General features: G+C 38.3%; 1 protein-coding gene across 4 annotated transcripts in view; it reads left to right on the top strand.

The window, feature by feature from the left end:
* Positions 1–14,675, top strand: part of HECTD2 (HECT domain E3 ubiquitin protein ligase 2) — an 80,860-nt gene that overhangs the window by 7,507 nt on the left and 58,678 nt on the right. For 3 of the 4 annotated variants that reach the window (XM_081251567.1, XM_081251568.1, XM_081251570.1), the window contains exon 2: positions 5,464–5,593. In XM_081251567.1, the coding sequence (XP_081107693.1) occupies positions 5,464–5,593 (130 nt within the window). Of the gene's footprint in view, positions 1–5,463; positions 5,594–14,675 lie in introns of those variants that run through there. The other variant, XM_081251569.1, reaches the window with a different exon arrangement.

The raw sequence follows: 14,675 nt of genomic DNA, 5'->3' as shown, positions 1-14,675 counted from the left end.
GAGCTGTGAAGAAACATACAAAAAAGAAGAACAGGGCTTCCCTGATGGCGCAGTGGTTGAGAGTCCACCTGCCAATTCAGGGGACACGGGTTCGTGCCCCAGTCCGGGAAGATCCCACATGCCGCGGAGCGGCTGGGCCCATGAGCCATGGCCGCTGAGCCTGCATGTCCGGAGCCTGTGCTCCGCAATGGGAGAGGCCACAACAGTGAGAGGCCTGCGTACCGCAATAAAATTAATTAATTAATTAATTAATTAATTAATTAATTAATTTAAAAAAAAGAAGAACAAAATATCTTTACCCAGGAACAGGACCTCAAATAGTCTCCTTTGTAGACTCTAAATACAGTTAAGACCTCTCATCTGGTGTGGCCCTAACTGGTAGTTTAGGTCAGTTTATTTTAAAAGTTGGTAAAGCAAAGTATATTCAGTGCTTTTTATTTTAACTTAAAACATATAAATGTACATTTGTTCAGCAATCTTTTGACATAGTAACATTTGTTCAGTATCTCAGGAAGCCACTCAAGTCTTTTGTAAAGTAGTTTTTCTGTGCATCATAGGTATTCCCTGGACTCATTGAGACTGAAGGATCCCTGCTTTATATTAAGAGCACTTAATGTATTGCCGAACTATTCATCTTTGGGTTTGAAAAATAAATTTCATTGAGGTGTGACCGAAGTGTGCAGATCGCCATTGTCCCTATATACATATCTGAAATGACCAAAGCAAGAAACTCAGTTTTTATTACTTCAGATATCTTTGATTCTTCATCTATCTTTTATACCGTATTTAAATTTGCTACCTGTCCAGCAAATCTTTTCTTCCAGAATGATGCAGGGAAATTATGAATCAGAATAATAATTCTGTCCTAATTCCTAAGATTGTATGTTGGATTGGATCTAGTTTAGGAAAGTATGCTTTCATCTATATCAGCTCTGTCCAATAGAAATAGAATGTGAACCACATACGTAATTTCAAGTTTTCTAATAGCCACATTAAAAAGAATAAAAATAAAGACATAAAATAAATTTTAATAATGTATTTTATTTAATACAGTATATCAAGAAATTTACCATTTCAACATTTAATCAATATAGACGCTTAATGAGATATTTGAGCTCTTCTTCATACTAAGCCTTTGAACACTGTGTATTTTACACTTACTAGCACATTTTAAGTGCTCAGTAGCAAATGGTTATATTAGTGCAGATTTAAATGTTGTCTTCTTGTTCTCCCAAGATTTCTTAGATTCATTCTTTGTTCTAATTACTGTTTATTCCTACTGCAGCAGTCCTCAACATGTGGTCCTCAACATCCTTTTAGATGTCCATGAGGTCAAAACTACCTTTGTAACGATACTGGGATGTTATTTGTGTTGTTTTGTTCTCTCTTGTTCTCTTGAGTGTACGGTGTAGTTTTCTGTGTGACACATGATATTGCAACAAGTTGAATGCAGAAACAGATATAAAAATAGATTTGCGGGCTTCCCTGGTGGCGCAGTGGTTGAGAGTCTGCCTGCCGATGCAGGGGACACAGGTTCGTGCCCTGGTCTGGGAAGATCCCACATGCCACGGAGCGGCTGGGCCCATGAGCCATGGCCGCTGTGCCTGCACGTCCGGAGCCTGTGCTCTGCAACGGGAGAGGCCACAACAGTGAGAGGCCTGTGTACCCCCCCAAAAAACAAACAAACAAACAAACAAACAAAAAATAGATTTGCAAAATGTAAACCATGCCACTCTTCTCACTGATTTTTGTTTGGGAAAACATTTAATTGTCCATAAATGGGTTTATTCTATTTTAAAAGGAATTGTACGTACATACAATAATTTTTAAGAATGCAGAGAGGTCCTGAAACTAGAAAGTTTGAGAACTACTATGCTAGTGTATGTAGAATTTCCTTTGTATTATTACCATTAATGCTTTTTATTTGGTATTACTGATGACAGGTATTCTACATTCACTTATTCTACATAAGTGAATTTTCCAACTAGCCAAGTGTTGTTGGACATTTTAGAATACCCAATCATTTATTGTATGGAACATTTTCTGAAATAACATTATGTACATCTCTTCTCAAATAGAAGATACTGAACATAATTTAACATATCCTGGTGACTGGATCCCCTATGACAACTTTGCACAGCCAACTAAACCAAAGAGCTCTATGTAGAATCCATCTACCTATGCATTTGTGTGTGTTGTCTCTATAATAAATAAAACTTCTGCCAGTCTCACTTATCTAATAGCTAGAATGCAACATTAATTTTTACTTGACATGATTTAAAATGCTAGCATTTCCAGCTGGTTGCAAAGCTAGTAGTTTAAAATATGTTGTGAATGAATTTTGTAAACATTACAAAATAATGAATTTTGTAAACAGTTAAAAAAATTTTACTTCAGAGACTCTAATATAGTGAGATATTATGACTTTAAAAAGTGTTTCATGATGGAACAGAGCCAGCAATTATTCTTCTATCAAAGATTGGTTTAGGGACTTCCCTGGCGTGCATTGGTTAGGACTCCACGGCTTCCACTGCAGGGAGCAGTTATAACAAGGAATGATATACTTTTTCAAATGTATAGGTTATTTTAATTTTATTTTTCTAATTAGCTAGGTCTGTGAATTTGAGCATATTGTTTTAATTTACCAAGATTATGCAAATTATGTAATTTACAAAGACTTTTATAGAAAAGTACTGCATATCGCTATTTTATTAATCTCTTTCTCCATTTTCTCTGTCCTCTTTGGGAATCTACATTATAAATCTGTTAAGGATTAGAACTGATAGTTGTTAAATGGCTTTATTGATTGAATCAATTACTTGTGGGTTTTTTTTTAATTATTTGAAGATTCCACAAGAGAACCAAGCAGTGTTCTTTGGGGTCTCCTTTTATTAAGAAGGGGTAGAGGAGGGCTTCCCTGGTGGCGCAGTGGTTGAGAGTCCGCCTGCCGATGCAGGGGACACAGGCTCGTGCCCCGGTCCGGGAGGATCCCACATGCCGTGGAGCGGCTGGGCCCGTGAGCCATGGCCGCTGAGCCTGCGCGTCCGGAGCCTGTGCTCCGCAACGGGAGAGGCCACAACAGTGAGAGGCCTGCGTATGGAAAAAAAACCAAAACAAAAAGAAGGGGTAGAGGAAGGGGGAGAAAAATAAAATATTGAGTCTTTCCCAGAGTGCTAGAATATCACAGATTTTCCTAAAGTACAGTTAGTTTTTCTGCTTATGTTAATTTCCTCTGGTTAGGTGAGTTGCTCCTAAAGCTATTATATTTCATTCAGCATATATCTATAAAAGTAGAGAAGATAACATCCACCACAAGAGTTGTGAAAACAGGCTGATATGTGTAACATACTTCCTATCCCATGATAAATCCTTAATAAGTGATAGCTACTGTAGTGAGAAACTCTGAGCTATAGTGGTTTAAGAATACGGACATTAAGGTTATTCAGACTACAGTTTGAATTCCCACTTCCCAGCTCTGTGAACTTCGGCATGGTACTTCAGTTTCCTCATTTGTAAAATGAAGTGTGAATGTGCAACTCATAGGAATGTTGTATTAAAACACCTAATATAATAGTAGGCATATACCTAGTACTCAATACATGACTTGTTTTAGTGTGTTATTATCATAGGAGTAACCATTTGTGGAACACTCAGCGTGTCATATGTTCTGTACAAGACGCTAGATGACGTTGTCTGTGATTCTGAAACTTCAGGTTCATATCCTACATCTGTTAGAAGATGATTTTATTTCAGTTGGGCAATATGTTTAACTTTTTTTAGGCTGGATCATGTAGCCTAATCCTAACACAGAAATATTGATTCAGACTTCACTGAGCCTAAATCTAGCCAAAAAACAAGCAAAAACAAATAAAGCAAACAAACAAACAAACAAAAAAACAAACCCAAATTCTTTGAGCAGCCAAAGATGTCACACACACAAAATCGCATATGTATTTTCCTTATGGAAGCATTCCTCAAGTTCTCATTTAGTGCCCCTCACATCTCTGTGGCTTTGTTAGCTGAATGATTTTAGGTGAGTCTCAATTCCATTTTCCTCATCTATGAAATAAAGGAGTTAAATAACTAATTTCTAGAAATCTCAAGTCCAGAAACTTTTAAATTCTATGTGTATAGTATCTGAATTTTTTTCTGGGTTATTTTTCTATACTAATCTCTTAAAAAGAAAAACAGTAAATTTACTCTGCAGTGTAGGATCTATGCACAGGATTCCCTGGACGTCAAGCTCTGTGATGAATAAGGAATTTCTAGTCCAGCATGAAGGACCAGTATGAGACCAATTATAATTTCAGTGGAATAATTTAAGTAAATCACAAGTATAAATAAGAGTGATTGATTTTTGTGGAAATGGTGACCACCAGAAAAAGCTTTGCAGAGAAGTTATGATAGAATGGGTTAGGCTGCATTTACAAGGTAGTCCCAAGTTTCAGTGTTTGAAAATTGTAAAGGTGCATTTATTGCTGATGGTATAATCTAATGTCGGTCAGCAGTGGATCTGCTCCACATAGTGATTCGGGGACCCAAGCCAACGAATGCTCTAGCATCTCAGTTTGTAGCCTCTGGGATTACTGCAGTGGAAGAAAAGAGAGAGGAACTGGTGATTGGCCCACCAGCCTTAAATGCATTCATACTTTCTGGTCCAAAAATGGCAGACATCACTTCTGCTTCTGGCCTATTAGAATTAATCAGATGGATCCATTTATCTGTAAGAGAGTGGGCGATGTGGGAGAGTGAATATTTGGTGAGTGTAAATGGTTTTGCAACATGGCATCTGAGTTGATTCTAAAAAGCTAAGTGGAAATCAGTCTGGTAAATGAGGAAGGAGGAAATGAAAAACTCTCTACTCTGAAAGCAAAGAATGCCTAGCCATATTTTTCTTAAGTCCCCTTATATCCAAAGTCCAATCTCGTGTTTAGAGAAATAAATGAACTCTAAAAGATTTATCTTTTGACCTGAGCTTTTGAAGTTGCATCAAGACAAGAAAACCTTTAATGAATCAACCTGCGAAGTATCATATGCATGTTAACTACTGAAAAAATATTTGTGGAGGTCACAAAAACAGTGTTACCTAAATACCAAGTTAAAATAGCAGTTAACATGAATGGAACATGTACTGTGGACAAGGAACTCTGCTCATTGTTTTACACGCATTATCTCAGTTAAAACTCACAGTAACCCTGTGAGGAAGGTACTGTTATTATCCCCATTTCCAAACTGTATCAACCTGTAAGCAGTTAGATGGCATGACTGTTTTCCTTTTATACTTAAAACAATTTGGTCTGGAAAAGGTAAGTCAATAATATATACAGGTTTTATCTATCTATCTATCGTGCATCTATCATCAGATTAAAATCCCTATTTTAAAATGTTTATGATTTTTGCAAGAAAATAATTTAAATAGAGTGACTAGGAATTATGCTGCAATGTTAACTTTTCTGTTTTTAGGGTTTGGACAGGGGATCCAAAGGCCAGATTTCTACTTTCAGCAGTTTTATTTCAACTGTTAACCAGAAGAAAGAAGCCACTGAAAACAGAAGTTCACCTACACATCTTGTTTTCCCTAACATCAAGAATGGTAAAAAATTTTTAATTTTAAAAATTAATGTAGTTACAATTATTAAAAGTATATGTAGTATGTGTATCTTGGTGCAAGTATATTATTGAACTATTAAAAAGTAGATTTTAATTATTCAATGTTCTACTAGGTCTAGTTAGTTAATACAATAAAAAAATAAGCTATAAATATTTACAGAAAGGAGCAAAATCATTATTTTTAGGTAATTGTTACCTAGAGTAAGAGAATGACATACAAAGCTTATGAATAAGAAAGTTTGGTTAGGGAGCCTGACACAATATAAACATACAAAAATTCAGTAGATTTCCTTTATTTGAGCAGTAATCAATCAGAAGAGTTAATGGAAAATATATGAAATATTTAGAAATAAACCAAGGAGAAAGTGAGCAAAACCTATACAAAGAAAAACTATGAAACTTTATCAGAAGACTAAAAGGTGGTTTGAATGGAAAAACTTAAATATCATAGAGATGTCAGATACACCCAATTTACTCTCTAACATTCAGTGAATTTTTCAACAGTTTTTTGGGGAGAAACTTAAGAAAATGATGCTCTATTTGATTTATAAGAATAAATGAGAGGATGCAAGAAAAAGTAATGAGGGAACCCATTCCTTCGTATTACTATATATTATAAAGCTGTACCAATGGTAGGACTTCCACCAAGGTAGCCAAATACATGGAGATGGATCAGTAAAACATAGTGTATATAAATGATATTAAATTATTCAAAAGATGGAATTAGGCCAACTAGCCAACTTTTTGAAAATGGTAACTTTAGATTTTTAAAAACTACAAAAGTACTAGAAGAAAACACAGGAAATTGTTTTTATAATAAAATTCTTGGAATGATAGCAATGTGAACAGCCATAAAACAAAAAAATTGAAAAGTTTGAAGACATACAAAAATTTTAAACTTCTATAGGAATTTTAGAAGGTCATAAACAAAGTTAAAGTAAGATGTCATAGTCAGTGAAAACAAACCCTTGAATCAGAGATCATTAATAAATCAGTAAAATGAACATTTCATTAGGAGAAAAAGACAAAGTATGAACAGACCAATCAAAAAAGGAAATATGAATAATTAATACACGTGAAAGGATGCTCAGTCTCACTAGTATTAAAGGAAGTACAGATTAAAACAAGGAGTTAACATTTCCCTACTCAGTGGCAGAGACTGAAGGCATGTGTATCTGTTGGGTTGTCTAGGGAGTGTGAAAATGGGCACCTTTATGAATAGAGGGCTTGGAAATTGATACAACTTTTCTGGAGAGCAAATTATTTGACATACATTCAGTTTTTTAAATGTTCATATACTCGTTGACCATGTGTTAACATTTCTAGGAATTTATTCTAAGGAAATAATGTATGTTGAAAGACCTATGGAAAGAATGTACATTGTTTATAATAGTGGTATTTGAAGCAATCTAAATGAATTGGTTGACTAAATTATGGTAATCCATATTGTAAATACCATGCTTTTATTAAGAGATGCCAGGTATATAAATTTTCTAGGAGAAATACTTATAATACATTGTAAAATAAAAAAATGCAAGTTACACAGTAATAGGTAGAATATGACTCCAATTTTTTTAAGTGTGGGGAAACCTTTTATACTTCTTTGAGCAGAATAAAGAAGTATGGAAGGATGCCCACCAGCCTGTTAATGGTTTCCTCAGGAAAGTAGGATTGGGTGGATATTATTAATACGCTCTATTTCTTTATACAACTCTATATTGTTTTATCACAGGGAACATATACTACTTGCATAATTTTAAGTGCCCCTTGCCCTGTAATGAAACAAAACAAATCTGCAAAGGTTTAAATGTCCCTCACACCTGGACAAAAAAAACAAACCTCAGAATGTTTAAGGACCTTGTTCCTGGTAAATTGCTGTGTCCATAAGCTGCACATGGCATAAATTATTCTTGCACATATTTTCTGTTGACACTCCAAAGGATTGCTAGACATATTCTACACTCTTGCAAGTTAGTATTTATATTGTCTCATTTATCAACCTTTGCCTTTGATAATTTCTTTCTTCTTTTATTTATTTTTTTTTAGATTTTATTTTATTTATTTTTTTATACAGCAGGTTCTTATTAGTTATCTGTTTTATACATATTAGTGTATATATGTCAACCCCAATCTCCCAATTCATCCCACCACCACCACCACCCCCACCCGTGCCCCACTTTCCCACCTTGGTGTCCATACGTTTGTTCTGTACATCTGTGTCTCTATTTCTGCCTTGCAAACCAGTTCATCTGTACCATTTTTCTAGATTCCACATATATGCATTAATGTACGATATTTGTTTTTCTCTTTCGGACTTACTTGACTGTATGACAGTCTCTTGGTCCATCCACGTCTCTACAAATTACCCAATTTTGTTTCTTTTAATGGCTAAGTAATAGTCCATTGTATATATATGCCACATCTTCTTTATCCATTCGTCTGTCAGTGGGTGTTTAGGTTGCTTCCATGACCTGGCTATTGTAAATAGTGCTGCAGTGAACATTGGAGTGCATGTGTCTTTTTGAATTATGGTTTTCTCAGGGTATATGCCCAGTAGTGGGATTGCTGGGTCATATGGTAATTCTATTTTTAGTTTTTGAGGAACCTCCATACTGTTCTCCATAATGGCTCTATCAATTTACATTCCCACCAGCAGTGCAATAGGGTTCCCTTTTCTCCACACCCTCTCCAGCATTTGTTGTTTGTAGATTTTCTGATGATGCCCATTCTAACCTGTGTGAGGTGATACCTCGTTGTAGTTTTGATTTGTATTTCTCTACTAATTAGTGATGTTGAGCATCTTTTCATGTGCCTCTTGGCCATCTGTAGTCTTCTTTGGAGAAATGTCTATTTAGGTCTTCTGCCCATTTTTTTGACTGGGTTGTTGGTTTTTTTAATACTGAGCTGCATGAGCTCTTTGTATATTTTGGAGATTAATACTTTGTCCATTGATTCATTTGTAAATATTTTCTCCCATTCTGAGGGTTGTCTTTTTGTCTTGTTTATAGTTTCCTTTAAAGCAAAAGCTTTTACGTTTCTTTAGATCCCATTTGTTTATTTTTGTTTTTATTTCCATTACTCTAGGAGGTGGGTCAAAAATGATCTTGCTGTGATTTATGTCATGGAGTTTTCTGCCTATGTTTTCCTCTAAGAGTTTTATAGTGTCTGGCCTTGCATTTAGGTCTTTAATCCGTTTTGAGTTTATTTTTGTGTACAGTGTTAGGGAGTGTCCTAATTTCATTCTTTTACATGTAGCTGTCCAGTTTTCCAGCACCACTTATTGAAGAGACTGTCTTTTCTCCATTGTATATCCTTGCCTCCTTTGTCATAGATAAGTTGACCATAGGTGTGTAGGTTTATCTCTGGGCCTTCTATCCTGTTCCATTGATCTACATTTCTGTTTTTGTGCCAGTACCATACTGTCTTGATTGCTGTAGCTTTGTAGTATAGTCTGAAGTCAGGGAGTCTGATTCCTTCAGGCCCGTTTTTTCCCTCAAGTTTGCTTTGGCTATTTGGGGTCTTTCTTCTTTTATTTACATACACACACACAAGCATATTTCATTACCTCAGTCTTACTCTAAGGAGGCACCAGTGCCCGTACGTCACAGTCCTGCAACCCACAACAAAACAAACTTATAATTGTGATACCATTATACCATAAATAAAGTGAGCCTATTTGATGGGGGAGAGAAGTTGAGAGAGATGATTTCTATTTTAGACATTAACTAGATACTAACTGTAACCTTTATTTGTATAATATTTACAATTTAGGGAAACCTTTCATATAATTTTCTTTGAGCAATCACATAAAATAGAATAGATATTAGAATCGTTGCCGTATAGTTTTCTGTTGCTGCTTAACGAATTATCACAAACCTAATGTCTTAAAAACAACACCATTTATTAGCTCACAACTCTTTAAGTCAGAGGTCTTAGTGGGTGTGGCAGGGTTTTCTACTTGGGGGTCTCTCAAGGTGGAAACTGGGCTGGACTCTGGGGAAGAATCCTCCTCCGAGGTCCTCAGGTTGCTGGTGGAACTCACTGTTTGCAGGTGAGACTGAGGTCCCATCTCCTCGCTGACTGTCAGCCAGGGCTGCTCTTAGCTTCCAGGGACCCCCACAGATTGCCACGGGCTTCCCCCAGGCCCTTTGGCGGTATCCCAGCCTACAGTTTCAGGACTGGCAACAGGAGCCCTTGTGTCGAATCCCCTTAGTGCTTCCAGTGCCTCTGCCTTTCCCTTCTGCAGCCAGTGGGAGAAAGCTCTCTACTTATAAAGGCCTCACGTTACAAGGTTTTGCCTACCTGGATAATCTCCCTATTTTAAAGTCAACCAGTTAGTAGCCTTAATTAGATCTGCACAACCCCTTTTGTCATGTTATGCAAGGTGATCAGGATGGAACACTAGGAGGCTGAGAATCGTCCAGCCATCTTAAAATTCTGCTTCTCACACCCATAAGAAAATTGGCTCAGACAGGGTAAGTGACTTGGCTGCAGTCATGCTGCTAAGTGACAGAACCACAATTCAATCCCACATTTTCTGACAACAGAACTCTTGTTCTGAGAGACTGAGGAAACTCCTGATTGACTTGTTTCTCTTGCCTGATTAATCATATCACATTAATCACACAACTCTAATTACATCATCTCCATACTCCCTAGCTTCCAAAATTAAATAAAAATTTTTTACCTCAACACGCAAGGATATTCGTAATATGACAGCTTTTCAACTTTATCTCCCGTCTTTCTCCTACATACTTACATTTCAGCTATTCTCCGGGATGCCTCACACCTTTTTACCACAGAGTTGTGCAGTTTTTTCCCACTGCCTGGAACACTCTCTCCCCTCTTCTCTACCTGTCAGATCCTGTCTGTTCTTCAAAGCTACCTTTTTATTAAACCTTTACTGATTCTCCCTAACCAGATGTAATTCTTCCCTTCTTACAATTTAGGGGTTTTTTTCTCACCTCTTTTCGTCTCTCAACCTTGTGTAGTATCACTTGTGTACTTTAATCTCCTAGACTGTATGTTTCATGAGGGAATAAATACCTTTGTAACCCCTGCAGAGCCTAGGGCAGTCCCCTTATTCATCAGGGGATCTTAGCAAGTATTTATCGCATAGGCTGAAACAAGAGAGAACTCAGGACTGGAAAGAGCTGTGCGAGTGGGCACACCAGAGCAGTAACAACAGCAGCCACACCAGCCACTTCCTATAGCGCCTACTGCGTGTTGGCCACAATTCCAAGCACTGTACAGATATAGACTCCAGTAGTCCCTACAGCAGCCTGAGATAGGAATTATTTTCCTAGTCCAAGGGTAAGGAAACTTAAGCCACAGAGAGTTGTAAGTGCTTGCCCTGCATGAATTTATGTAGCTAATGAATGGCAGAGACAGGAAAAGAGAGTCAAAGGTAGTTTAAAAGAAGGAGAGTTGGTAAAAAGAAAAGGAAATGAGCCCTGAAGGAGCTAAGAGACCCAGGTTGTGCTATGACTTGGAAATTCAAGGGAAAGGAAAATTTAAAGAAGAGGATTTAATCAATAATGCCATTGGTAAGAGAGGACAAGATGAGTAAGCACTGGGGCAGAGCCAAGGGTTTGTTGGTTAATGTGTTTACTGGTGACTTTGAGAACAGTTTCAGTAGGATGGGATGAGGAGAATTCAAACTGTAAAAAGTTAAGGGGTAGGTCTAATTAAGGCTACTAATTGGTTGACCTTAAAATAGGGAGATTATCCAGGTAGGCAAAACCTTGTAATGTAAACCCTTTACAAGCAGAGAGCTTTCTCCCACTGGTTGCAGAAGACAAAGGCAGAGGCACTGGAAGCACTAAGGGGATTTGACACAAGGGATTCTGCTGCCAGCCCTGAAACAGTAGGCTGGGATACAGCCAAAGGGCCTGAGGGCAGCCCGTGGCAATCTGTGAGGGTCCCTGGAAGCTGAGAGCAGCCCTGGCTGACAGTCAGCGAGGAGACGGAGCCGCAGCCTCACCTGCAAACAGTGAGTTCCACCAGCAACCTGAGGACCTCGGAGGAGGATTCTTCCCCAGAGTCCAGCCCAGTTTCCACCTTGAGGGACCCCCAAGTAGAAAACCCAGCCACACCCACCAAGACCTCTGACTTAAAGAGCTGTGAGCTGATAAATGGTGTTACCACTAATCTGGTAAGAATCTAGGGGCAGTGTAAACAGCCTTTAGAGTAGCTTGAACTGGAAGGAAGAAAGAAAGAACAGTGGAATCTTTTTTTTTTTAAGCCGAGTCAAAAGAAATTTTTTTAACATCTTTATTGAAGTATAATTGCTTTACAATGGTGTGTTATAAAGCAGAAACTAGAACAGTGGAATCTTGCAGGGTAGTGTGGTCAAGCAAAAAGATCTGACACAGGGAGAGGTTAAAGTTGCAGTAGAAACATAAAATAATAAAATGAACAGAGAGAATAGGATCCTGGATGAAGACAAGCACAGGGGTTGAGGTGTTGGCTCCAGCAAGGAAAGAAGGGCACTTCTTGCTCAGACTGTGGACTTGAGGGAAGAGAGGAAGTAGGAGAAGGAAATGGAAGTTTTTCTTGCCATGAACTTAGTCATCTCCTTGGAGAATGTGTTAGTCTCCTAGGGCTTCTGCAACAAAGCACCACAAACTTGGTGGCTTAAAACAACAGAAATGTGTTCTCTCCTGGTTCTGGAGGCTATAAGTCTAAAATCCAGGTGTTGGCCGGGTTGGTTCCTTTTGAAGCTTCTGAGGGAGAATCTGTTCCATGCCTCTCTCCTAGCTTCTGCTGGTTGCCAGCAATTCTTGGTGTCCCTTGGCTTGTAGATGCCTCACTGCAATCTCTGCCTCTATCTTTACATGGCCTTCTCTCCTGTATGTCTTTCTGTGCCCAAATTTCTCTCTTCTTGTAAGGACACCAGTCACTGGATTAGGGCCCATCCCAATCCAGTGTGACCTCATCTTAATTCAGTTACAACTACAAAGACCTTATTTCCCAATCAAGTCACATTAACAGGTCCTGGGGGTTTAGGACTTGAACATATCTTTCTGGCTGACACAGTTCAGCCTATAGCAGAGGGTTAGAAACCTTATGAACACTGAATTGTCTGCTAAGGAGAATGATAGGAAGTCAAAAGGAAAGGATGCATAGCCATAACCTTCTTCATTTGGGCTGTTCATTCAAATTCCTTAGCTTTTGATTCCCGCTGACACTATACTCCATTCTTTCTACACTGCTACTATCTTAGTCTCTGAGCCCAGCTCACCAGCATGTTGCCCACACCTGCCTGTCTCCTCCCTGGGTGCATGTATTGATTCAGAATGTGGTCCACCTACTTGGGCTCCCACCACTTGTCTGCTTCCCTCTCATCTGTTCCATTATTGTGGAATCTGCAGTCAGCCCGACCCTAAACTTGGAGTATTTGTATGTATGTCACTCTACAGGAATAGGCCTGTTAGCAGACTTCATTTACCATGTTGGAACTCCTAGTGCTGACTTCTCCTAGCTGTTCTGTCTGGATGCTGCTTGAATTCGGCATGGAGTTCATATGTCAAGGCTGCTGCAAAAGAAGTCTTTTATTGAGTGGGAAGTTAGACAAAGTCTTCCGAATGTAAGCGTGTTTATAATTCCATGATCTTTTGCGAAGCCTCTCTTGCCAATAAGATTGTTTCCTCAAAGATGCCTCATTCTTGGCATTTATTACAGTTTCCCTCCCTTTAGCGGGACCTGTGCTGGGTATTCTCTAACAGCTTGTCTCCCCGTCTGATCTTCAAGTGGTATTAGAGAAGCTGCAAAAGCCCAGCGTGGGTTTACCTAACAGCTGAGGGATGCCTTTCCTCCCTGTAGATCACATGACTAGGTATGCCTCTCGAGTTGGCTGTCCTTTTAAAGATCAGAGAAGTGTGGGAGTTTTACCTACTATAACAGCTGCTGGGGATGATACATCTTCAGAAAAACAATGTAAATGGTAAGTAATGGTGTGGGGTGGTAAGCACTACATCCTCTCTTACTCTTTTGTACCTTCCTTTCTACAGTGATTATGCTCCTGTCGGATTATTTAAAACATCTTTAAACAGCACAGGCCATCTTTAAAAGAAAGGAAATTATTCCTCTCCAAACCTTTTAAAATATCTTTGCACTCTTGGTAATTCAGAAAGAGTTGACATTAAAACTCTGACAGTGCTCCGGGGCACTGTTCCTCTCCCAGCTCAGTCTGTTTTATGAGTTTACTCTAGAAGAGCCCTGAGGTGACATAATGAACTGTGCAGTATTTACACACTCTGGAGAAATGCGTCCCATGCTCTTTGCTGCTCTGAAAGAGCCAAGAGAACAGAGTGGTCTTCAGCTCAGATGGTGCTGGATCTGTGTGTGGTGGGATGCTGTGATCTATTTGCAGGTGAAGTACCACAGAGTTTTCACAGTTTCTCCAAAAGCAGCTTTAGAGGCAGACAGGGAAACAAACTGTGAGAAGAAACCCAGCACAGGACTTGCCATCTGGGGAGAGAAAAGTACTCACAATAACTGCTGTAGGATTTCCATCTTAGAAAAAGTATCTCCAAGGCCTCAAATGACCCCATTTCCAGGATTCCTGGGAGAATGACTTGATTTTGGACTAAATCTCCAATATCCTTTTGTAGGTCACTCAGTAACCTTGGACTTAGCTTTTCTTAACCATGCCTATGAGAGTGATATTATCTGTCAAGAACTTAGAGTACCTTGCTGGATTGATTTGTTGATTCGTCTATCTCTTTACTAGTCTATAAACTCCTTAAACTTCTTTTTGGAGAGGGAAAAGCCTAGTCTAATTTTTTTATATTAAAGTTAATTTTTTGAATGGATAGCACGCTTCTGTGTTTCAAAAATTAAAACTATAAAATTAGGTATGTTTCAGATGTCTCACTTTCACACTCTTCCCTGCTGTCTTCTGTATTCTTTCCTGTGTTTCTTTATGTAAATGAAAGCAAATATAAATATTCATTCTGATTTTCCACTTTATCTTAAAATAAAGTAACTACCTACACATTATCCAGCACCTTGTTTTTTTTTCTTAATGTACCCTGGATATCTTTCTATGTCAGTACATAAAG

Source organism: Mesoplodon bidens (genome assembly GCF_964165515.1).
Source record: "Mesoplodon bidens genome assembly, chromosome: 1".
Lineage (NCBI taxonomy): Eukaryota > Metazoa > Chordata > Mammalia > Artiodactyla > Ziphiidae > Mesoplodon > Mesoplodon bidens.
The sequence above is the reverse complement of the archived record's forward strand: the minus strand, read 5'-3'. Positions and strand labels throughout refer to the sequence as shown.